The sequence below is a fragment of the Amblyomma mixtum genome, chromosome 2, assembly GCF_055824585.1.
Source record: "Amblyomma mixtum isolate Tamu chromosome 2, ASM5582458v1, whole genome shotgun sequence".
Taxonomy (NCBI): Eukaryota; Metazoa; Arthropoda; class Arachnida; order Ixodida; family Ixodidae; genus Amblyomma; species Amblyomma mixtum.
Window position 1 is genome coordinate 262,171,208 of NC_143013.1, and position 26,426 is coordinate 262,197,633.

Genomic DNA, 26,426 nt, shown 5'->3' on the forward strand with positions numbered 1-26,426 from the left:
TTAACTTTCCAATCGCACGTTAACAAGCGTCCTTTTTAACAAATTTTCATTCCACCTACGGTCGACCGCCTGTCGAGCTAGGCGCGCTGTCTAACCGCACGACAAGAATTGCAATGCCAAAAAAATATTCTATAAAAAACAGCTGGAAATAATTCTCAATATCATAGCTGACATTTCTGCTATACGCTACACTGAAACCCATACATTTCAGCCCGGATTAATACATAAACAACGATGGCAGTTCTGTACTGAAGCAGAGATCGGAGTCCATCATAATGCAGCTTGTTGAGGTGAAAAACAGTGCAGACAGGGCTGATAAAGCTAAACAGAGAATCTTAAGGAAAAAGAAAATGATGCACGTTGGTAAACGTTGTAGCCAATTGAAGAAAAACAAAACAAGAATACGTAAAACGGGGACACCACAGCGTCTCATCGGAGCCGCATCTCGATAGCATGGCGGCTCGTGGCGTTGGCGACGAGATCCTCTTGGCCGCTGATCAACGTGTCTCCTTGGAAGGCGATCAGGCCGAGGGTGTTCATGGAGAGGAATATAAGCACCACCGCAGCGCACTTCAGGGCGACGCCAAAGATCACCTGGAAGATGGTACAGATGGGGGAGGGCGGGGGGAGGGGTTATATAGTCGAGGACCTACTGAACTCACAGGATAGCATTGTTCCAGCGCTCATGTCTATAGTTCATCCTTTCCGCCACTAGGGTAGAAACACTACCGGCGGTGTATAGCGCTGTTGTAGCGGTGCTGGGATAGATGTCCTCCATCATCATTTTATTTCAAAGAAAACATTTTAGTCATTTATTCATGTGATCATCTTTCAATCATCTATTCTACAGGCGCGGCGGTGCCGATTTAAACAAACGGGCAACAAGGAAGAAGCGTTTTCTTTATGTCCGAGAGTGGAAAGAGTCACTCTGCCTATTTCATTGCTGATTCTAAGAGCGCAGAGAAAGATAAAGTAAATATACTATAACTAATAAGGGAGTAATTACTCATTAACATCGACCCAAGCGCAGCCGTACGGCTACAGAGGAAAGCTAATTACTCCCTTATTACAAACCTACTCCAACTTGGAAGATTCCCCTAAACATTTGACCAAGACAGTTCCCACTTCGAGTTATTAATTCGCTCTCGCCCTGCCATAAGCTTCCCGTCCCGGTTAGCTCAAGCTGGTAGAACGACTGCTCCGGTGATGCGGTGGTCCGGGTTCGAACCCCGGACCAGGACGAATTTTTCTTTAACTGCGAAGTTTCTGAGAAAGCGGTATAGCTTTCCTCTGTAGTCGTATGGCTGCGCTCGGGTGGATGTCAATGAGTAATTACTCCCTTATTACAAATCTACTCCACCTTGGAGGATTCTCCTAAACATTTGACTAATATACTAAAATTGCACGCGCAAAGTAATCAGACGATGACGATGTTTGTATCAGACCAACAGGTCAGTTGAGCGTCACTGTCACCCCTGGGTCGTATCCTAACCGATTGGAAAGAGTTCAAGTCCTCTCGCACAGCACTCAACAGTATAGTCTCCTGGAGCTACGGATCTGAACATCAACACCTAGCTGACGGTGGCAACGCGATAAGAGGAATGCGAACATGTGCATTTGAACTGAATCTACATCCAACAAGCACAGCGGGTGATGGTTTTTCGAAAGCTCCAGATACGCTCTTGTCGTATTCTCACCATCTGGGAACACTTGGTCTGCAGGTACTCTCGCATCACGAGCAGGGGCAGAGACACGGGAAGCACAACGTTGATGGAAGCTGCCAGGCTGACCGGTACCACGTAGAAGGACACCGGGGTCTCCGTCACCACTGCCTGCGTACAAGCACATTCCGCGCGCCTTTTACTCAGTCGGTAGGGATTCTGATTACACAGCGGGAGCTATACGTAGGACATATTCGGATGGTTGCCGACGCGTAGCTCTCTCCACGTAAGGCTCTAATCTGTCGTCACGTGACCACCTTGCCAGCGCGCTCGGCTCTCGTTACGCGTTTGTGAGCGAAAACGAATGAGGGCACATGCAGGACGGGAGGGAGATTTGGAGTCCGGGCGCTAGGCCTGCTAACACAGCTCTCATATAGACCAGATTTTTGAGCCTCTCCTGGGCGCGGCCATTTTGCACCGACTGGCGCGCCGCGGTGCGGGCGTTTCGTTGGGGACTGCGGGGCTGCGGCAGTTCCGCTGCCGCGCCTGCATATAGCCGCGCTTCGGGCGCTAAAAAAACATTGTCGAGCATACTTCCGCTGCGTGGCTGTGTTGCAGGAAGTATTTACGTTGTCAAAGCGATAACATTGACGCGTTTTAATGACATTTAGTTTGACATTCAAGTTAATTGTGCCGGCGCTTAGAACGCGCTCGTGCTTAATCGAATTCCGTCTTGGTGCTCCACCGCAAAGAAACTTTTTATTCAATATCAAGAATTAGGTGTGCGGCTAGTATGCAGTTCCAATTCCCATGCACTCTTATTCCTTCCTGCCGGCCACAAAGCCCCCCCCCCCCCCCCCCCCCCCCCTTCCACAAACGGCTTTCTTGTCGCCGCGCCAGTTTATCAACAAATTACCGCTGTGAGCTCAACTGAGTCGCAGCGCCAACAGAAAACAAATTTTGTCATGGTTTATGCAACCTGGTGCATAAAAACGTATTTCCGCTTAATTTATAAAAGCTTGAATAGATATGAGCAGCTAATCCAGCTTTCACTAATTCTGAGGTCCGAAGTCGCGTTATTTTATTCAGGAGCTCTCGCCGCGTGTGAGAGCGTTGCGTAGGCGTTTGGCTAAGTGTGGAAAATGTAATGAAATCGCGCATATTTTCCTATGAATAATGTAGATACCGCACCGCTGCGGTGGCTCAGTGGTTACGGCTCTCTGCTCTGGCCCAAAAGACGCGGGTTCGATCCCGGCCGCGGCGGCCGAATTTCGAAGGAGGCGAAATTCTAGAGGCCCGTGTACTGTGCGATGTCAGTGCACGTTAAAGAACCCCAGGTGGTCGAAATTTCCGGAGCCCTTCACTACGGCGTCCCTCATAGCCTGCGTCGCTTTGGGACGTAAAACCTTAATAAACCAAACCAAGCTAAGGTAGATACCAACAGCAGAAAGATACTATAGATAAACCTTTCCCCAGATACCTCTAACATGCGTGCGGAAAAAGCAGCTGAAATCGGTAGCGGTCGTGCTTACAATCCTCTGCATGAAATGTGTTTAATGGGAACAAGAGCAAGCTCAGCGCAAGGGTGCCGAACACGTACATGGTGATCGAAAACACGCGCTCCGTCGGGACAACCTTCAGTCTGCAGCTCGCCTATCCAGTTACTAACCACTGAGTCAAATCAATAGATCTACATTCTGATGCATAAAATTATCATAGATGATATCGCACGTAAAAGGCGACGACAAACGACACGACAGCGCAGAAATCTGCTTAGAAGTGCCGGTTTCCAGTCCGTACACTACTTGGTCGACTACCCTCGGATGTCACGTTAACGAGTAACTGCGCACTAGATAACCGCAGCACTGTCTGGAAGAGGGCAAATGTGAGTAGTGACGCACAGCACACACCCTCATACGTTAGCTGATGGAGCACAAAACGGCAGAAGCGAACACGTAAACATGCGTTCTATGCGCGGCGCCGGCGCGACCCGCAGTCCCTCGGGCCGCGCGCGCCGACAGATGGCGACTGGCGTCGAGAGTAGGCGCGCGTCCGCAGCCTGCGTGCGGGGGTAAAAAAATCTGGTCTATATAGCAGGAAGAAGGCGACGGAAATCGCTACAGAAACAGGGATGGGAGGGCGAGCTTGTGTCCCTGATTATCTTGCTTCCAACGAAATGAGGCCGCCGTTGGCCGATTAACAAAAATCGGAATTTAAGGAAACGAAAGACGCAGTAACTGTGTTGCTTCTCAACGGACCTCACCACCGCGCATTGAAGGAAGGGGTAAAGGATATAGTGAAAGAAGGCAGAGAGGAACAAGAGCTGTAGTGATGAGCTCCGAAATAATTTCGACCACGTGGGGTTATTTGACGTGCAGTGACATCGCGCAGCACGTGGGTCTGCTTTATGTTTCGCGTCCATCGAAATGCGGACACCGGGACTTTGAGTTAACTCGATGAACGAGCACCCTCACTGCCGAATCGGTAGTGTGGGTGTGACTGAGTAGGAATTCTAAACAGTCATAAGAAAAGGAGTGGTTGCAGTTTTACAGTTGGTGGTCACCTGGAGAACACGGTGAAGAACGAGGTTAAGGAAGGGGGAAAGAGGTGGAGATTTAAAAAAATAAACTGGCAACGTTTACGTCAGCTTTCGGTGAACGGAGTGTCTAGCGTTCCGTCCAGACGGAACATTTGCTGCTGCTGCAGTTCCGTCCAGACGGAATATTTACTGCAGCTAGAGTTCCGTCCATACAATAGACAGTTTTAGTTTCACGTACGTAGAAGCTTCACGTAAGTAGAGCGCTTACGGCTCACCAGTGCGCATGCGCAGAACGTGAAGTGTCTGCGTGGGTCGCACGGACGTACGTGGCGTTGGCAAGATGGCGGCGCCCTGCCCGCCCGCTTCGGAACGATAACAGCTTCGTCGCTAATCCCTCGACGTGGTATCGTGCTGTAAACTGCGGTATTTGCATTCAGTTGGTCCATTGTTGCTCTCGCATGAAGTTTTAGGTGAGAACTACCTTTTGTTTTCCACATAGAAATCCGTTTCAGCAGCTCCTAAGCCTGACGGAGAAGCGTCTGTGGTCGTCATAGCAACGAGTGTGCCGACGGTCTCGCGAGACCACGCGAAGCTCAAAACCTCGCGGGACATCACGAGACCCTCGGCACAGTCAGCGGGAAAAGCAAAACGGTGCACGTTTTGACTATACGCACACGTCGTCAATATGAGTGGGACACCAGCGCGCCTTCGCTTCTCGAAAAGCAATTATTTAAATATGCCGCGGGACGTAAAGAAATGCAATCCCTTTGAAGACAACATGCAACATACAGTTCGGTGGAATGAAATCGCTCAACGTTTGTCAGAAGAAAGGGGGAAAGTATTTAGCGCCTGCACTGTGGCTTTGCCTGGCTCCGCTCCAAGCAGCTCGACTAGACATAATTAGTTTTCTTTATCAGTACTAGATGGCGCGGCACAACATGCTAGCACATTTTTTAGGCTCTATGGCAGATCTACACAGTTTGCGTCCTGTACGTGTAGCTAAAACTGCACGAAGCGACACGAGCGCACGCTACGTAGACTGCTCACGTTTACGTGCGTAAAGGTTCTACGTACGTAAAACTAAAACTGTATATTGTCCGTACTGTCCATACTATACAAAATGGGTGATTTCTACCTACATAAATTAAGCATTTATTTGCCTCTGGAATAACCAGTTGACAAAGCTGTACCCAGATGTTCTCTCTACGCATGTATACGGCACCAAAATATCTGTCCGCGTGCTGCGTTCAGTTACATCCTCGAAGGTATAACTTCCGTGCACGCATGCAGGATCGGGAAAATGGCAGTGTTAGAAGCAGAGTGCAGAAACTCTTCGCGAAGTGATTTGATGCCCTGTCGCTGTTTGTGCTGCAAGATGACGTAGCGCGAAAAAGACTAAGACGTACACAAACGGTCAACAAGCATAATGCAAACACACCAACAAACCCAAGCCAAAACTCGTTCTATTGCCATTTCTCACTGACTGCTTGGAAAATAAAATGATACAGCAGAATATCCTGTCACACATTAGGCGGAACAGGATTGCCACTTTTTAAAGTAAACATGCAAAAGACTGCAAGCAAACTGGTTTCCCAATCCCTAACGCCAGCTTTAATTCCGTCTTGACATAACTCTTGTGGCAGATAATGCTGGGCGGAACTGTATGGTGTCAGATACAGTTCCGTCTGGACGGAACCCCATCGCTACATGCAGTTCCGTCTGGACGGAACTTTAGCGCAAATTGTAGTTCCGTCTAGACGGAACTCTAGCACAAATTGTAGTTCCGTCTGGACGGAACTCTAGCCACAGCCTTCGGTGAATTATCTGATCAACGCAATAAGCTTAAACGTGATTTTTTTTTTTTTACGCTTAGGGTGTCGTAAACTATCAGTTTTTTTAGTTCATGTAAAAATAGTGTTCAAGAAGCGCTTCCAAGAGAACCATAGCTGTTGTTCACTGCTGAACAGAATGTATCGAATCCAGGCCGCTTCGGCCGCATTTTGATGCAGGCGAAATGGAAATGAAGGAGCGTTTCGATGGAGGCGAAACGCAAAAGGCGCCCGTGTGCAGTATGATGTCAGTGCGCGTTAAATATCCCCAGGTGGTCGAAATTATTCCGGGGACCTCCACTACGGCACCTCTTCCTTCCTTTCTTTCAGTCCCCCCTTTATCCCTTCCCTTACGGCGCGGTTCAGGTGTCCGCCGAGATGTGTGAGAGTCAGATACTGCGCCGTTTCCTTTTCCAAAAACCAATTTAATTTTCATTTGTATGGAAATGTCCCCTGCCTTCCGTTCGATGTAATTTCAAGTAAAAGAACCACAGGTGGTCGAAATTTAATACAGAGCTCCAAAGAACCACGACTCTTTCGCTCGTTTCACTCCCCCATTCTTCACTTCCCTCACAACGCGGTTCGGGTGCCCGCCCAGAGGTAGACCGGTACTGCGCCTTTCCATTTCCTAGCCATTACATCATTATTATTTTCTCGCTCTATGCGGGCACTGCGTTTTTATAGGAGTATTGAACTTATGTCATCAGCCCTACTTCAGCGCCATATTATGGTGCAGATGGCAGCATGATTTTCGTCGTCTCCACAAAAATCACCATGGCAACAACAAAAAATTTGCTCGGCCATCATCATCAGCCTGACTACGCCCATTGCTGGGCAAAGGCCTCTCCCATGTCTCCAATTAACCATGTCCTTCGCCAGTTGCGGCTAACCGTGTTCCCGCAAATTTCTTAATCTCAACCGCCCACCGAACTTTCTGCCGCCACCTGTTACGCTTGCCTTCTCTTGGAATCCACTCCGTTACCCTTAAAGACCAGCAGTTATCTTGCCTTTGAATTACATGCCCTGCCCAAGCCCACTTATTCCTCTATCAGATGCGCGTTAATTTAAGCTTTCGAGCTCTTAAAACAATCTGATGGGTACATTTTTTGCATTTGTCTCAGGATGACTAGTGCTGCAAACGACAGCAGAGTGCACAAAGAATTCGTAAATAGATAGCCGAGGCATTACGTTCTGCTATAACCTAGTAAGACATCGAGGTCGCCTGTAAATTGCAAGCATACAGCCTACCCAACGGCTCTAGCACCACAAAATGGCGTTTCATGTGGCATAGGTGAATACTCCAATAGCGAACAAGCTTACAGGGCTGGGAGCGTACCCCCTGTAGGCTACGGCGTCCAATGTATAAAGCCACAGCCGCTCTGAGTCAGTTTGTCTGCGACATCTGCTAAGGCCAGGTTTCCCTTTTATCCTGCGTCGGTGTCGTTGGCGCAATACACAAGGCGTAACGTGTCAAGCTTATTAGTCAGAATGGAGTGGCTTATGACAACGCGTTACGTTGATAGGTCAGAGTGAGGAGCCATCATGCATGACGCCACAGCAAGGCGCCACGCTAGTTGGCCAGAATGCCAGACACTGATTGGTCTGAACATAATGGTGTCACCCGTGACGTTACGAGGCACCCATTAGAACTCAACCGTGGCACTAATGCGAGTGTTGAGGCATAAGTTGAATCGTCATCCTACACCCGTAACCATAGTTACTAAACATTTGAAATGGCATTGGCATTTCGCATCACCTCGGCGGTCGCCGAAATTCGCATTACCACAATGTTAAACGCCCGGTCAATTATTTACATTTTCTGTGTTAGAGCTAAGAAAACTTGGAGGCACTTGGAGGCGACCCCCAATAAGCGGTGCTATTGAAGACTCAACATCGGATAGACAAAGCGGCTGAGATCTCACCACTCGCACCACGGTGGGAGCCATGAGCTGGGCGAGTGAGTCTCCGACCACCACCTCGGACAAGAGGGCGGCCAAGCTGACCAGGATGAACTGGCTGGACTTGGTGGACCGGCCAGCCCAAAAGTGGTCGTCGAACATCGCCAGACCAAGCTCCACCAGGCGGTATTCCTTTCGGGAACGCCATGTTGGGAGGGACAGTAAGTACCCAGGTTGCTAACATCGCAAAGCGCAGTCAACACTCGCGAATTAGTATAACTCAGTAAGCAGGACAGTTTGCTCCAGGAGCTTCGTTAAGGTAATCAGCGCCCATGAAAGAATATCGGTTGAGGAACTCCTCGTAAACAGAGACAATAAAACAAACAACCAATGCCACACCGGTCAAACTGCTTTTTTAAAACCTGCAAATATCGACGATTGTTGTTTTGCTGTATAAGTTCACACAAATTAGCTTTTGGCTACACGCTAACACGAGCGCAAACTTGTAGACAGACTTTTACATATTTTGCGCAATTTTTCCAGTTATGCTACAACACTGCATTAAGTGGCAAGCAAACACTTAAAACCCCGGCAGTGTGTCAAGCGGCAAGAAAGTCTGGGGCCTGGTGAAGCTTCTTCGCAGCGTGTTATGCTAATGTGTTATTCTGGTTCCCTCTAGAAAATAACATTTAGGCACAAGGTTATGGTAGATTAGGTAGGTAGGTAGCCAAGCCAACAGAGAAAGGCAACCAAACTGTAGACTTCTTTTTTTTTTTTTACTGACCTGGACATCCCAAGCTACCTCTTCCATTCAATGCATAAAGCTGCTTATAATTCTTTCCCTTTTACTTAACTAGAAATGCGTTTCCAAATGAGCTTTCTAGCGTTCTTAGTAAAGGTGGTGCTAGCGGACCTAGAAGTATACGAGGCGTGAGAGAGATAAATCACCTGCAGCTATCGGCCACGTCAGCAGTCCGCTAGGCTCCTCCGCCACCATGCATCCCGAGCACGCCAAACAAATGTAGGCTGCCAACGACCACTGGCCGCCTACAAACGTACTTTCATACAAATTACGTACGCATTCGGCTCACTGGCAGAACCAAGGTTCTACAAGACAGGCGACGACACGCCGAAGTCTCAGCGGGAGAGCACGAATCAATCCGAACTGCCGTTTATTCTCATGAAGCGAATTCAGACACCCAGAGACCGGCTGAATTCACGACAGCTGATGTGAACGTCGTCGGCCCCTAAGACTCGTCGTACCTGGACAGTCCTGGTGAGAGCCGTGACGGAGCCGAGCATCAGGATCAAGCTCCAAGGCATGCGCGAGCACAAAGTGCGCCAGGACAGCGCCCGGTAGGACCAGCACCGGCGCAGCGAAGAACCAGGAAGGACGCCCAACACCAGCAGGGTTACGCCGAGCAAAGGGGCCTCCAAGTGGCTGAAAGGGCGTTTGGAAACTTAGGATAGGGTAGGATAAACTTTATTTGCTCTATTTTACAAGTTATCATGGTCAACAGAGGTCGGCACCCCTATTCCAGGGCACCGCTGAGCTTGGCTGCTCGCTGGGCATGGATGACCAGTTCTCTCTAGAGAACCGGGTTGCCGCTGGAAAGCAAACTCTCCCACTGTTCCGCACTCGGATTTCGTATTCTATGGAAAGCCTCGTTTCTTTTGCATTCCCACGTGATATGATATAGGGTAACTTAACCCCTCGTCGCTGAACATTGATAAGGGTAAACCACATTTAGCGGGAACCTTTCAGGTCGTGGTTCCGCGTATTAGCTCCGCGCGTCACGCAGCGCCTTCTGTAGGCGTATAGCGCAGCTGATGCACTGTTAGTGCATGGGTCCTATTAAACGGTGTGGTCGCGCTGTCTATGCGAGACGGCGGCAGATGGCGCTGCGCTACCCGCAAAACTACGCAAAACCAGAAGTCAAGTGCTCTCGCTATGTGTAGCCCAGCCTGCACAATGCGAAGTGTGGCGTCTGCGACACTACTGGGGCTTCCTCGCCCAATTTGCAAATATATGTGCCGGCTACAGCAGGGCTAACGTATTCTGACATGTTTATCAAAGTGTGTTCGCTGTGTATTTGTGTGCCAGGTCTAGCGCTCTGAGTCTGTTGAGGTCTGGTGGACGAGATTAGTGAAGAAATACATGCTCCTTTCCTCTCTTCGTAACCTCCTCCTCCATGCAACGGTAAGCTTGGCACAGCCAACCGAGATCGACCGCTGGAGCTTGAGAATAGGGTTCATAGTGGCGTTAAAGCGGTTATGTAACGGTGCAGTGCCTATTTCACGGCGGACGTATTTAACATGGCAGTAAGGGAAAATATTTATTAGGGGATAAGATTAATGAGAAGTAAAAGTTAGGCACGGTTTAACCACGGTTTTACCCGAAGGTCAAAAGATAGCATTTTGGCAAAGGCCTGGGCCAAATTTGGAGGTCGCCATCATGTCGGGCACGCTAAATTATGGTTAGACATTGCTTTTGGTCCAAATCGGCCAAGATCAAATTTCTGGTGTAGCCCAGGCCAAACTTTTAGAAATGATCAGGGCCAAATCTGGAGTTCGCCATCGCGTCGGACACGGTCAGTTATGTTGGACATCGATTTTGGTCCGTATTTGCCACGGTCAAATTTCGAGGTTGAAAGTTTGGAAATGACCCGGGTCAAATTTGGAGGTGGCCATCGTGTCGGGCACGTTAAGTTATGGTTAGATATCGATTTTGGTCAAAATCGGCCAAAGTCAAATTTCGGGGGCGGGCCGGGCCAAATTTGGAGGTCGCCATCGTGTGGGGCACGCTCAACTGTGGCTGGACATTGATTTGGTCCAAATCGGCCGAGGCCGATCTGTCAGTCTGTCGAAGTCAATCGTTGCTATGCTGTGCTTAAAGCCAAATCGCACACGGAATGGTGAGCAACTTTTGCGTCGAGTAGAGCTATCGCTACAAAAAAGTCTCCGTATCTGTAGGCTTCGGAATTGGCAGTTTTACGCGACACATTCCTTCCCTCCTCTCAATGCTAGGCGCAACTGAGCTCTATAGTAGCTTCGGCTCTGGTTCCCAAGTGCTACGACGTTTTTCCTGTTATGATTCGGCTTCAGACAACGAACTTCAATAACGTTCGAAATTTGCAGCAATTACCCGAACTCGTGCACAGTTTCGCTCATTTCACCTACACTTGCATCTCTACTGAAGCCAGCACCCCCTCACTACGCACCTTTCAAGATGCCGGACACCGTAAGCGCAGGAGGCGACCGGGAGCCCAACCAGCCAGTAGAACAGCAAGGCCTCACGTATGCTGCAGTCGCATTAGATTACATGTCGCTTATTGTGTATGAGCTTTGTCGTACGCGAGTACTCACGTGTGCCTCTTCATCTGTCGATGGCGGACCCGGGCACTCCTGGACATGTCCTCGTGTGTCTGCTCGTCAATATCGTCGTCACTGCGACGAGACACGGGGTGCCATTGTTCCTCGTGTATATCGGTAAATTAGCAAGGGGTCACTTTTTTGAACGTGCTTATATCAAAGTGGTCTAAATAAAACAAAAAGTACACTCGCAAGCAAATATTTTGAATTCGAAGATACTTTTGCGAGAGCATTCCGCAAAAGACGGCATGAATGGGCTGCTAAAACACCTTCCAACGAGAGTAGATCAACTAGCTCAATCACTGCGTAGGGCTGTCATGAACCCCTGAGCAGGGTACCCACAACTATGCGCGAAAGTTGGCAACCCTTTCCGGCGACTTTTTCAAGCTCGCACCATCCTCCACGTATACTAGTGCAGAGATGGCTATTGGTTAGATTCTTTCAGACGTCAGGCAGCTACCATGGCCGCGTCCAATAATAAGCGGCGTAGCTCCGGCGGGTCGGGAAGCTCCGCCCCCGGCGGACGAGCGCTGACCTTTCGGCGTGCAAAAAGTGACGAGAGAAAAGGGAAAAACGCGAAGACTCTTAAAATTCAAAATTTTGACTACAGATAACTCAGCTACTACAAAGCGCATCAAAAAAAAAAATACTTGCTGGAGGATATTCGTGAAGCGGCGTCCTCTAACGTCACAGGCGTACCGCAATATTATTAGTGCCCCTTTCAGAGCCTCTTTAAACCATGCGCCATTCTCCAGTGGTGATACGGCAGAGCTGTTACGTTCTCGTGTGTGTTTCAGTACAGCCAGGGCAAGCACATAGATACTGCAATGACGATACGTTGTCATTCCCCTACTTTTGAGCCAGCAACTTTCACTGTGGTGTTAGATAATCAGAAGCACAGCGCCAATACGAACGCGCAAGCATACACATCCTGAGCTACGATTCTAGTACGTATGCCAAAGGCTCATTTCAGTGCCATCTATGTAAATTCAGCGGCAGAGACCTGTTGCAGGGAGACGAATACTATTGCGAGTTTTTCAGCACGGTGGCTTCGTTGCGGCTGCACGCAAGTATCTGAAAGCACGGCGCTTACCATTTGACGAGGCTGGCGAAGTAGATGGAAGTCCAACAGGTAGCGCAACAGATCAACGCAACGGGCAGCGATACGGCAAGCCAGCTCCCCCAGGTCACGGGGCAATACTCGCCGCGGCTGCCAACGGGAATGAGGCATGCGCAACGGCTTTTCGTTCATTATGACTTTCGAACAAGGCTTTACGTGAGACCTATCTATGTAGCGAGTCCGCACTAAAAGCCAAGCTCATTAGTAGAGAAACAGCATCGTACTTGCTAACTTTTCATGCTTTTAACCAAGGGCTAACTGAATGATATGGCTATGCTGAAGGTGATTCATGAATAATGAGAGCTAGCCTCTCTTTAAATATACGGCGCTAAACTAACGAGCTCACCAACGAAGCAGAGGACAGCCACATCCGAGTTAACATTAGAGAGTTATAGCATTGCGTGATGCGCGATCCGCTACCGTGATCCACTTCCGGGGGGCACCACTCCGTACGCGCTGATTGGTCCTGGCGCGGCAGGTGTGCACGCAGCTGACGGGCGGGTACGTGGCGCCATCTGGCTCCCTCAACGACGATCTGCGCATGCGCGGTGGCGCTTCACGGAAGTGGATCACGGCAGCGGATGCCGGATCGCGCTACGATATAACTCTCTATTGGCGACCAGCATGAACTGCAGTGAGCTCACCGCACCTTCTGCTCACGCACATATTAGTTCTTTTTTTTCCTACTCTTGTTTACTCCTCCTTATGCCTCTAGGCAAGCGGTGTGATGTTATTCAAAACGGCGGCGGCTCCGCGGCGAGGTGCGCGCCGTGACGTCATGCCAGATGGCGCGGCGAATGCGCGGCGTCCGCCAGCTGCGGCGGTTGCTAGGCAACGGCTCAAGGTCGGTCTCTGTGCCTCTTCGGAGCACCGCCACAGCGAAATCGCAAGTTCGTGGCCATTGTAGCTTTCGCTACAAAAAACTCCTAATGCCTTCTAATGCACCTAATGCCTCTAGGTATTAGGAGGACGTTAAAAACAGTTTTTTTAGCCATAGTCACGAGCATAAGCTGCGTTCCAGGGGACGCTTCATACCAGTCAAGGGTGACGAGTAGGGTGTTCCGCGCCGGCAGAGTGTTCAGGTTGACCAGGTTCCCAAAGATGGCAGTGTATGCGGCTCCGGCGATGAACGCAGGACGGGCCGCCACGGTGAGGCTGCAGAAATTGTACACATCTCAAAAATTGAAAAAAAAAAAAACTTTGAGATCACTGCGCGACCTGCATAAGAGCATATATCGACGTCCATGGCTGTTCTGACGTCCACGTACTATATCGACGTCCATGGCTAGCTGACATCTAAGTGTGTTTTTTCGCGTTTAAATTCGTTCACTAATTATGCCTCACGAAAGAAATTTTTCTCAGGGCGACTTTTTATCACACACTATCTGTCACAATCCCATGCACTTTCGCACATTTATCTTCAAAGAAGGACGCAATCGTGCGGACAAATTTGCGGACACCTTTTGCTGAAGCGACAGAGCAATATAATGCTCACACATTAAAATATAAATAAAAAACTGAAGTGACTCACGCTCGCACACGCAGGGACGACGTCTGTGGTTCTGGTCCGCTTAAATCTGGAACGGGAAAATTCAGCAATGGTCAACGGAGGGCAGTGCGGAATTATCGCTGCAGAAGTCGTCCGATTCTCGTGTCCCAATCCGCCCTGCGGCAGAGCCCGAAATACTGGAATCTCTTCGCGAATAGGGGACGCATAAACGAAGCAAGAAACAGGGGAAAGCCTTTGTTAAAGGTGCACTGAAGAGGAATCTGAGCTCGTCTTTTTGCCGCGGGAACTCAATCTACACGTTCCCAGCATTCTTAGAAACTTCCGATTTATTGCCCTGTGTGGCGATTAAATCGCATTAACGTCCGGCTCCCGCTTTATTTTTTTTAATTCCCCGGGTGCGTTGGGAGGAGTCGACCAACACATGGAGTGCCTTTCAGGCACTCGCGTGGCGGCTTTGCTCTCGCGTTTATTTTGCTTCTTTTAGGTTTTCGTGAATAAATAGATCCAGTCAGAGGTTACATAGCCGCAAATTAGGCCCACGGAAATGAAAATACGCGCGGACTCTTTGCTTTCGCCGGTCACTACGTATCCCTCCGCTGATCAGAGCGGCAAGCCGCCACGGGACTGGGTGAAAGGTTGGTCGACTGCTCCCACTGTTTGTGGGTAATTAAAAAACAAAACAAAAAAAAGGGCGGGAGCCCGACGTTAATGCGATTTAAATTAGAGAAATCGGCCGCACAGGGCAATAATTCGAAGTTTCCAAGAACGCTCGGAACGTGTAGATCCGAGTTCCAGCGGTTAAAATACGAGTTCAGATTCCTCTTCAGTGCACCTTTAAGGCAGGCAGATTCGTTAAGTTACGAGCGGAGAAAACGGACTAAAAACAAGATCCTTGAGTGCGAAGTGAGCTTACAGAAACTTGAAGCCCTTTCCAGAGGTGTCTTGCTATCGTTCAGGCGGCTCAGTGTTGGGATGGCGCTCTGAGGCTCCGCCGCATTCACCAGCGGCGTCTGCGACTGCAGGTTCCAGTTGAGCACGCTTCCGCTGCGGCTCCCCAGGCTGGGCTGAAGGGACGGCGTTCTCTTCTTGAGAACACCACGCACCTCCTGCTTTGCTTCCAGTTCCTGCTCTTGCGCAGGCTCTGATCTTGACTCCGACCTTGAGCCAAGTTTGAGCACAGATTTGGCAGTCACCAGCCGAAGCTCCGGCTTTGTATCGGGCAACGTCTTCGGGTTCCGTCTTGATATGCGTGTCGATTCACGCACCGTGGCCGAGCTGGAGCGACGACTGGACGGCTCAGTGTGCGGAGCTTCAATAGTTGCTTGACGCCTGTTGCGGGACTGAAGGAGACGTGAAACAGTTTATTTACTCAGTTTCGACAATTGAAAGCGTGAATAAATATAGACAGTTTTCATATGCTTGTTCTAAAGCGCTATACACCACGCCGTCAGTGAATTATTCTTTCATCCGTACGGCCAGCACACGAAACGGCAGAAATAACGTCTTAGCATCCACGGACTAGAAAGGTGTCGTGATGACATAAGCTCCGTGTATACAAGCTAGCAGACACGCAAAAAAACTACCGGGGCCACTTACGTCTCTTGACGTACTATGAATGCGAAAGTCTTGCTCACTACTGCTTTTTCTGTTGGTGCGTTTGTTGTTGATTATGTCTGTGGTATTCTTTGCGTTTGTGTAATTTTGTTTGTGTTGGCCACCAAACCACGCACCATTCAGAGCTCCGTGGGTCAATGCCCATATATGCAGACTTGGTCACTCTCTGCTTAACATTCATAGATGGCGGCAAGTCCTCATACTGCTACCATCGCAGTGGTGCAGAGGATAAGCGATGCGCCACTGCACTGGCATGTGGCTGTTTCTGTCACAGCCACCGGTAGGAATTGTGCCACCCATGTTGCTCTTCCGGAGCAACTTCTCGCGCAGCTGGCGCGACGCTCCTCCAAACTTAAACGCGCACTTCCTCCCATTGGCTGCAGCTTGCACGGCGCTCGTCCGAACTTACCCGAGCTTACCCGAGTTACTTAGTGTACAGAAAGTGTGGACACTTTCTGTACACACCAGGCATGAGGCAAGTAATGCTTGCTCATTAAAAATCTACGTTGTAAACAATCGATTAGGACTATCCTGAAAAGAAAGCCGTTGGGCGATCCTTGGTACACTGCGCAAACGCCCCTGGTTCTACCATTGTCCCGTAGCGCATAAAAACTGCTTCAGCAACTGACCTCAAGTACCTGCTGTGCAGCCGCTACGTGCGGCTGCGAACTGCGCTGCTGACCACGGCGCCGCTTAGCGGCGGACTTCAATCTGGACATCCTTGGAGAAGGCGAACCGCTTCGCCGTCCGCTGTTGGCACTTTTAGCCGATGGCGACGGGCTTGCTGTTTTTCCTGGGCTCGGCGGCGCTGAAGTCGAAGGCGTCCAAAACTCGGCAGCTGGCGAAGCATCCACCCCGCAGTTCTCAATCACTTCCGGGCTCGTTTCTAATCCCCCCGGCGACGTTGGACCCGCGGGCAAGGATACTCCCGCCGGCGCTACCGCCACCTGCGGCGTAGATGCGGGCACGTCATCCGGTGTTTCCTGTCCTTCGCCATTCCCCGGCACCCCTTGTTCAAGGTCCGCGTAAAGACCGCCCATCGCGAACGTGCTCCTCCTGCGCCTCTCAATCCCGGCCATGGCTCTTGACGGCGGCACACGCGGAGTCGAGAACTCTGGTAACGGTGTTGTCGTTGTTGGTAGAGCTGGGCTGCGCTTGAGGATGGACGACGGCTGATTGGGCTCCACGCTGAACGAGCGAATGCGACGGACGGGCAGGTAGTACGGGCGGTCTTCATCGAGCGTAGATCTATCAACCGTGCCGAAGGAAGTCTTTCGGGGCCTCTTCACCTGCGGAGTTGCGAATCATATATCTTTATTGAGAAAGCTGCCCTAAACGGCCCACTCTGCTTCGAAATGCTCAGCACTATCCGTACAAATATTCATCATAGTCTCTGTGGAAGTAGTCATATTAGTCAAGGAACATGCCGTTGCTTTTGTGTGTCCTCTTCCCGTTGAAAACGCAATTCTTTCACAGCAGAACATGACTGCAGCCTTTCTTTTCAAAGCGGCCCCAGCACAACCACTGCCTTTGGGATATTCACTACTCCGCTTAACCAACTGCACACTGAGGAGAAATATAATTATAGCATTGTGACACGGATCACTGAAAAAGCCCAAAACCCTCAAAACCATTTATGAAATACTGATTATTATTATTATTGTACTCACTGTATCATCTGCTCCCGGAACATTTGCGAGAAGCGGTGAAGAGGCAAACATTCTGTAATGCTTGACGACCGAACTGCCTGCGGACACCTCGCTGGCCATGGTGGTCTCGCTGGCAAGAGAGACGCTCCGGGCCCTCCTCCCGAACGTAATGTAGCTGCTCTTGCGGCCACTGCTGCGCGGACGCCTGCTCTCGTAGCAGTAGTTCTGCGTTGAGCCAAAGGACTGCATCCGCTGGTTGCTGCCGAGGACTTCGTCGTGGACGGTGCTGACGAAACGGTCGATGAAGACGGCGCCGAAGGCCATGATGATTGTGCTGGGCAGAACCAGGCTGAGCGCCAACACCAGACTCTGCATGTACAGGAACAGCGGCTGCATCCGCAAGGCGTAGCGCTCCAGAGCGAGCAAGCAGAGGCGGAAGAACACGGTCGTCTCGTCGCCCACGATGGCAATGGCGAACAGCAGGGAGGGAACCAGCACTTCAGTCTGCGCACATCGACGAACAAGGTATGGTATGACATTGAGCAGACATCGTCTTCATCAGCCTGACCACACCCACCGCAGGGCAAAGGCCTCTTCCATGTCCCTCCAATTAACCCTGTCCTTTGCCAGCTGCAGCCACCGTATCCCCGCAAACTTCTTAATCTCATCCGCCCACCTAACTTTCTGGCGCCGCCTGCTACGTTTGCCCTCTCTTGGAATCCCCTCCGTTACCCTTAAGGACCAGCAGTTGTCTTTCCTTCGCATTACATGCCCTGCCCAAGCCCATTTCTTCCGCTTCATTCCGGCTAGGATGTCATTAACCCGCGTTTGTTCTCTCACCCACTCCGCCCGTTTCCGTTACACCTATCATTTTTCTTTCCATAGCTCGCTTAGTTGTCCTTAACTTAAGCTGAACCCTTTTCGTTAGCCTCCACGATTCTGCCTCATAGGTTAGTACCGGTAAGATACAGCTGTCGTATGTACTTTCCTTTTGAGGAGTACTGGTAAACTGAGCATGAGATATTGAGCAGGCAAGGCAAGGGAAGAGAGGAGCTCGTTATGATATACATGAAGACAACAGTCGCCCAAAACGAAGTGCATAAGGTTTGCTTTAATTTGTGGTTTTAATTAATGAGAGATTAATAGCGTAATTGTTTTCTCGCTTAAAGATAACTGATTAGAAAGCAGAAGGAAAAACAACGACGTTCCGCCGGTGGAATCCGAGCCCACGAACCGTGGGAACAATATTTTTCGCCCATTGATTAACACCACAAATTAAGAAGAAACACTACCCTATGCTACTTAGTTTCGGTGGCGGTTGGTTTCCTTCATGTATGGTATGGTATGGTATGGTATGGTATGGTATGGTATGGTATGGTATGGTATGGTATGATATGGTATGGTATGGTATGGTATGGTATGGTATGGTATGGTATGATATGGTATGGTATGGTGGTATGGTATGGTATGGTATGGTATGGTATGGTATGGTATGGTAGTTCATGGTAGGGCAGATTTGTAATGAAAGAGCAATTCTTCTTTAGCATCCACCCAAGCACAACCGTAAGACAACAAAAGAAAAATATATATCTTTCACGAAAACTTCGTAATTAAGAAAAATTCGTCCTCATGGGCTGCCGCCTATCCGGGGCAATCACTCTACTAAGCTGACCAAAATGGCTAGCATCTGAAAGGGCGAGAGCGAATTGTTCAATATCAGAACTCGAATTGAAGAATAACCCAAACATTGCCTAACACCCATTCCCACTTCGAATTAGTATCGATCAATTCAATCTAAAGCCCCACCATTTGCTTGCCGTATTTTATTTATTTTACAATACTGCCTTCTCAGCCGAGAGCCTAGAAGACGGGCTTGAACAATGATTTTTTGTTCCCGTACAAGTACACATGTGAGTGAAATAAATAATGGAGAAAACGGCACAATTATTCAAAATGCAAGCGATAAGGTAATACAAAAATGCAATAGAAAACAGCGTAGAATATAATGAACAGTGGTGCACGTCCGACAAAACAAAACGGGAAATTTCAAAGAACGAGAAAATGCATTTCAATTCTGCTTATTGTCAGTGTTACTTAGAAAAGAATCGGGAACAAACATTAGAAGACCTTAATAATATTTTGTGATGAGCTCTAGCTGGGAAACGAACCCTGGATAACGAATTTGTCGTTGTTAACGACGACCTAAGTTAATTCCATTCTCTGATTACGCGAGGAAAAAGGAGTACCTGAATGTGTCGTTAGAAAAAAGAATACTGAGCGTATGCTCGTGTTGATGCCGTGTTTTTCTAGATTGCGAAATGTACTGGGTGGTATCCATTTTATAGTGACGATGCATAATTTGAAAAAAAAAAAAGAATTTCAGTCGACCTTGTTTTGCCCTCGTCAATAGTGTGTTAAGGCCTGGACAGGTTAAGAGACGACATGGTGAATAAGTAGGACAATATTTGCAGTGAATAAACCTTGCGACTTTTCTTTTTACGCCTTCAGCTTCAGCTATGTTAGTTGTTTTATAAGGAAACCAAACTGTCTTAGCGCATTCTAAAATAGGTCTCGCAAATGTTTTGTCGGCGAGAAGCTTAATATTCACTTGAGCTAGCTTTAGGCGTCTTCTTAGATAAAATAGCTTTCGCTGTGGAGTATAATATTAGTTGTGTGTTTCCCATGTGAGGTTTTATGTCAACGTTATGCCCAAGTATTTATGTTGATCGACCTTTGAAATGGGCGGCCTATTTTTTGTTTTTTTCTTGTTATTGTCGTTGACACTGATTTATCGACGTTAATAGATATTTGCCACTTGTAGCACCACTGGGCTAGCGTGTTAAGGGAACCGGAAAGAACAAGATGGTCGTTATGGCTTTATATATCCCACAATGATTAGCTAGCCCAAACATGCTCCGGTTAGCTGAGTATGTTAAAGAAATAAAACACTGGTTAACTAAGTTGGAACAGCCCCTCCGCCGAACAGGTGGAGGTCCCTGGTTCGAACCCCCACCAGGATGAATGTCTTGAGCTACAAAGTTTCTGCGAAAGGTGTGTAGCTTTCATTTATATCCTCAAGGCTGCGCTTGGGTGGATGCTAATGAGTAATATTGCTCCAATATGGTATGGTAACGTCCAGAGGTCGCAGGTGCGCTAGGAAGAATACCGTACTGTAGAGCTGGGGGATAGTTTCAACAAGCGGTGGTTCCTTAGCACGCCCCGTTTAAATCTCTCTTCCACCGAAATCCGACCATCAGGTTCCGGATTCTACACCGCGAGTTTAAAAACAGCGGCCGAGCGCCGAAGTTATTCAGCCATTGATACGAGGTCGCCATAAAGAATTGTCTGATGAACTCAGCCTGTCTTGTTAGTTACGGACATCGCTTTTTTTTTTTTTTTGCGCAGCTCAAAAAGAACGATGCGCTTTTGAAATGTGCAGAAAGGATGACGCTCTTGTTTGATACAAATGGCTACAAACGCCGATTACATTATTGCATTAGGAGTGCGGAATTTATTACGAGTTATAACAGCTAAATCCGCAACCTATTCCAATTTGCATGCTATCATTCGCTACTAGCATAGATCAGCAGACTTTATGAATAGAAGACAGGAATTCGATGTGACAGCACGTTTGGGCTAGTTGGTAGCGAAACACAGTAAGTGTTACACAACGCAGGAGGACCAATAGACATGACAGACACGGCACGAGAGGTATACGTTCTGCGTATCTTTCCTGTGCCGTGGTCTTGCCGCGCTGCGAAACCTTTCTTATGTTATTTAGTTGCTCATAAGTAAGAAAGACCTGAAAGAGCGTGAACGAAATGCAGTAGAAAAACCTGGTGGAGAATGCGCAGAGCATGCGGAGCTCGCATCATCACTTTACCCTGTCTTATTCCTGTAGCTTAGTAATAAGTCCGAAGCTTGATTCTTCCCTCCGATTCCCGAGCGAATAGCGTCTTTCTCGTTGGCTATTGCATGCGGCCAGATCTCACGCTCCGCGCCCAGTTGCTCAGCGCATTCATTCAAGAGGCGTTGTAATTAGCGCTTCTGACACGAATACACTGGAGTGCCAAGAACAGGTACAGTGAATGGCGCTTTGACAACCTACACAAAGCAAGCAAAGTGCATACTAACGCCCATGTATTCCGCAGCCACCTTGTCGGCGCCGTAGACGTCGCCTAGGGGCAGGATGACGATGGGCAGCATGGCAGCGACCGTCGCCGGGAGCAAACGTCCCGCGAGGCCCGCCACTGTCAGGAGGACACAGTAGACGCAGGCGCCTGCCTGTATGCAGCAAGATGCTCATCAGGTGTGCCGACGTTAGACTAACATTATACCCACATTAGACATACGCTACCACAGTACATAAGCATCTCTAGACTTACGCCATACCCATGTAGGTTCAAGTATGCGGTCTTCACTAAGCGTTAACACTATCTTCTGCAAGTCTGCCGGCGTATGCAACTAAATTTTGCTATTTGGATAAGCAGGGAGTGAAGTTTTTTCTGTGGATAGTGGAACGGCCGCCACGATTTTCTCTGTTAAGAGATATATGCGCGATAACGATAAATTAAACCTAAATTGTCGTCCGAAAGTCGTTGTCGTCACGCCACGTGTAATATGCACACAATATGCGCCCCGCCGTGGTGGCTCAGTGGTTACGGCGCTCGGCTGCTGACCCGAAAGACACGGGTTCGATCCTGGCCGCGGCGGCCGAATTTCGATGAAGGTGAAATTCTGGAGGCCCGTGTACTGTGCGATGTCAATGCACGTTAAAGAACCCCAGGTGGTCGAAATTTCCGGAGCCCTTCACTACAGCGTTCCTCATAGCTTGAGTCGCTTTGGGACGTTAAAACCCAATAAACCAATAAACCAGTATACAATATGCAATACTTCGAGGATATCTTAAAGCGACGGCTTTGATTGCAAGGACCTTGCGACCAAGCGGGTCGAGTTTTGGATCGGCTGAAGGAACGAATGCTCATAGAGGTTTGACCAAGTTCAAATTGAACACACGTGAGGTTGAAAGCCTTTGTCATGTGGTTGGAGTTACACGAATTCACCCGAATTGAGGCAAAATAGATGCTGCGATAGAAGCGTTAACACTGTTGGCGTTCTGTAACAGCACAGGCCGCCGAGGTGAAGTGCACAGACCAACCTTGTCGCCGGCGAGCAGAGGCAGGAGGTAGACGGGCATGAGGTACTCAAGGCACTCGTGGAAGCTGCGTTCCTTGCGCTGTAGCTCGGCGTCTTGCGTCACAAAGCTCTTTTTGCTCATGTCGCCTGCACGAGCGCGTAAGTGGCAAAGCGTGAGAGGAATCACTGCTCCAATAAGATAACGAAAAGAAAAAACACAGACGATACAATCCCAAGCTCGCAAGGTTAAAGGCGCATGCGCCATACACTGCAAAAACCACGCTATGCAGACGTTTCTTTAACACCTTGACTTCCTCTACTAATGTTTTTGGTGTTGGTAGTTTTAGTAGTTCGACAACACACAGCTGCAACAAAACGGCAATCTCAATGCGCGTCTGCGGCCGCATCTAGGCCTCTCCACTTATCTCACGGGACTGCAGCCTGTATAGGCGTCAAGGGCGACGTGATGATGGACTAAGCCTAGCTCTTGCAGTGCATGCCGGTGCAGGTCAAGATGAACGAATCAGCCAAACGGGCAGGCTATAGCTGAGCTTCTGCTTTCCAAAATGGCAGCGACTAAAAGGCTACCTCGAGTGATCTTAAACGGACCAACACCTCCTCGCCTACCTGCGGCGCACCGGTCGCTGCATAGCGGCATCGTCGGTGGCGCGTAGCCCGAGGTTACGGCTGCCTCGAGTCTCCAGTGGCCACCAAGACGCGTTCAGGGTCGGGAGTCGGGTACAAAAACGGACCTCCGAGAGACTGATGCGCTGCTGGACCCTTGCAAAGGCGGTGGCGCGTGGCTGCTTCTTCTTCTTCGTCTGCGCGCGTGGCTGTCGTCACGTGACATGCGCCCGCATGTTGTAGACCACTGCCGACGTTTACTACTGCTTAAGCAGCGGATTTCCGGGCCGTCCATGGTACAGCTCATCATGATGCGATGGAGTGTATACATAACATAGCGTCTGTAAGAGAAGCTCATATCTGCACAGACTCCTTAACGGCTGTCAAACAACTCAAGAGTGACGAAGACACTAAGCACCATTCCACAGGTACATGCTCTCAGTATGAAAATGAAATGCATTCAAATACATTGGACACAAGATACTCAGAATGTTGACCGAAGGAAAGCAGACGCCCTCAAATTCTTTATTTTTTGGGTCATTATTTTCACTAACAATATAGACCAGATTTTTGAGCCTCTCCTGGGCGCGGCCATTTTGCACCGACTGGCGCGCCGCGGTGCGGGCGTTTCTTTGGGGACTGCGGGGCTGCGGCAGTTCCGCGGCCGCGCCTGCATATAGCCGCGCTTCGGGCGCTAAAAAAACATCGTCGAGCATACTTCCGCTGCGTGGCTGTGTTGCAGGAAGTATTTACGTTATCAAAGCGATAACATTGACGCGTTTTAATGACATTTAGTTTGACATTCAGGTTAATTGTGCCGGCGCTTAGAACGCGCTCGTGCTTATATCGAATTCCGTCTTGGTGCTCCACCGCAAAGAAAATTTTTATTCAATATCAAGAATTAGGTGTGCGGCTAGTATGCAGTTCCAATTCCCATGCACTCTTATTCCTTCCTGCCGGCCATAAAGCCCCCCCCCACTTCACAAACGGCTTTCTTGTCGCCGCGCCAGTTTATCAACAAATTACCGCTGTGAGCTCAACTGAGTCGCAGCGCCAACAGAAAACAAATTTTGTCGTGGTTTATGCAATCTTGTGCATAAAAACATACTTTCGCTTAATTTATAAAAGCTTGAATAGATATGAGCAGCTAATCCAGCTTTCACTAATTCTGAGGTCCGAAGTCGCGTTATGTTATTCAGGAGCTCTCGCCGCGTGTGAGAGCGTTGCGTAGGCGTTTGGCTAAGTGTGGAAAATGTAATGAAATCGCGCATATTTTCCTATGAATAATGTAGGTACCACACCGCTGCGGTGGCTCAGTGGTTACGGCTCTCTGCTCTGGCCCAAAAGACGCGGGTTCGATCCCGGCCGCGGCGGCCGAATTTCGAAGGAGGCGAAATTCTAGAGGCCCGTGTACTGTGCGATGTCAGTGCACGTTAAAGAACCCCAGGTGGTCGAAATTTCCGGAGCCCTTCACTACGGCGTCCCTCATAGCCTGAGTCGCTTTGGAACGTAAAACCTTAAAGGTAGATACCAACAGCAGAAAGATAATATAGATAAACCTTTACCCCCCAGATACCTCTGACATGTGTGCGGAAAAAGCAGCTGGATTCGGTAGCGGTCGTGCTTACAATCCTGTGCATGAAATGTGTTTAATGGGAACAAGAGCAAGCTCAGCGCAAGGATGCCGAACACGTACTAGTGATCGAAAACACGCGCTCCGTCGGGACAACCTTCAGTCTGCAGCTCGCCTATCCAGTTACTACTCCACTGAGTCAAGTCAATAGATCTACATTCTGATGCATAAAATTATCATAGATGATATCGCACGTAAAAGGCGACAACAAACGACACGACAGCGCAGAAATCTGCTTCGAAGTGCCGGTTTCCAGTCCTTACACTACCTGGTCGACTACCCTCGGATGTCACGTTAACGAGTAACTGCGCACAAGATAACCGCAGCACTGTCTGGAAGAGGGCAAATGTGAGTAGTGACGCACAGCACACACCCTCATACGTTAGCTGATGGAGCACAAAACGGCAGAAGCGAACACGTAAACATGCGTTCTATGCGCGGCGCCGGCGCGACCCGCAGTCCCTCGGGCCGCGCGCGCCGACAGATGGCGACTGGCGTAGAGAGTAGGCGCGCGTCCGCAGCCTGCGTGCGAGGGTAAAAAAATCTGGTCTATAGAAACCACAGGTAGCCTTAAGAAACATTACTAAAATATATATTTATTTTTTCATATATAGCAATTATTTAGTAGTCCCACATCGCACAGCACACGGGCCTCTAGAATTTCGCCTTCATCGAAATTCGATGAAGGCGGAATTCTAGAGGCCTGTGTGCTGTGCGATGTCAGTGCACGTTAAAGAACCACAGGTGGTCGAAATTTCCGGAGCCCTTCACTACGGCGTCCCTCATAGCCTGAGTTGCTTCGGGACGTTAAACCCCAATAAACCAAACCAAACATATCCTCGCGGCCATGTGTAGAATTTCCGTGTCTGTTCTAGACTTGCCCGCCTTTGAGCGGGATGCCGTTATGGGAGCTCCTGGCAGAACGATACCAATAAGGAGTTCGGGATTCAGTTCCTGTGCTCCAGTCCCTCATTTTTAAAAGCTTCCTTTTGAACTTGGCCTTATATTAAACCACGTCATGGATAAGAAGCGCTAAAATATATTTCAATTCACCACGCGGTAATTGAAAACGCAGTCGAACTACATTTTCTTGAAGGAGCCTTATCTGATAAAAAATTGGCTGACACCGGTTCTTGCGTTATCTTTTCGGCGTGCAAGAACCTGGTTAAGGCGTGCTTTGTAGAAAACAAAGAATCCTGTGTGTAGCATATGCATATGTAGCTTCTCTGGTCTCATCTTTACACATCGCAGGCATAATCTGCGCTTGATGTAGACAAAGTGTTTTCAACCGTGGCAGATCTCCAATAGAGGGCGCACTTGCCAGAATTCTTGAGCACCACAACCATCATCGACGTGTACACACGATTCTGGCGCGTGCGTTCTCCGACAAGAGCGAAAGAAGAAGCAGAAGAAGCCTTTCAGGATCGCCACCATCTTGGTATAGGCATTACCTGTGTAGTCTGTGGAGGCCCTCAGTGCAGTGTCCAAGGCGGAGCGCTCCGCTACCAAGCTCAACGCCCAGCTTCTGGACGTGCAATTAAGACGTCATGGGCCGCGACACCTTGCAGATGCGCATGCTTTTGGTCGGCGCGCTCACTGCGTCGGTTCCGCTGTGTCACGAGCTTCCGTAGCAGCTGTCCGCCTGCCTCGCGCACGACTGGTACCGGCAACCAGACGAAGTGGCCGAGCCCTCAACGCCCGTCTGGAAGAACGGAGCCCTACTGCTGTTCGTTGAAGAAGCGTTAAGCCGGTGCATCGTCTACTACCCGTCGATACCGGTGGGTCACCTTTATTCTTTGGCAGTATAACCTTATAAACGTGGCCTATGGACAGTCTACAGA

The 26,426-nt window shown here is 49.3% G+C and overlaps 1 protein-coding gene across 1 annotated transcript; it reads right to left on the reverse strand.

Moving 5' to 3' along the window:
* Positions 1 to 332: 332 nt before the first annotated feature.
* Positions 333 to 22,986, reverse strand: LOC149363796 (uncharacterized). The gene is made up of 15 exons (XM_089568602.1): positions 22,956 to 22,986; positions 22,351 to 22,475; positions 21,327 to 21,476; positions 17,214 to 17,696; positions 16,173 to 16,844; positions 14,843 to 15,269; positions 13,951 to 13,996; positions 13,455 to 13,574; positions 12,393 to 12,509; positions 11,294 to 11,374; positions 11,149 to 11,229; positions 9,191 to 9,368; positions 7,952 to 8,119; positions 1,698 to 1,832; positions 333 to 594 (listed from the first exon to the last, which is right to left on the reverse strand). The coding sequence occupies exons 1-15, from the start codon at positions 22,984 to 22,986 to the stop codon at positions 430 to 432; spliced, it is 2,979 nt and encodes a 992-aa protein (XP_089424728.1). The 3' UTR covers positions 333 to 429.
* Between the last annotated feature and the right edge of the window lie 3,440 nt (positions 22,987 to 26,426).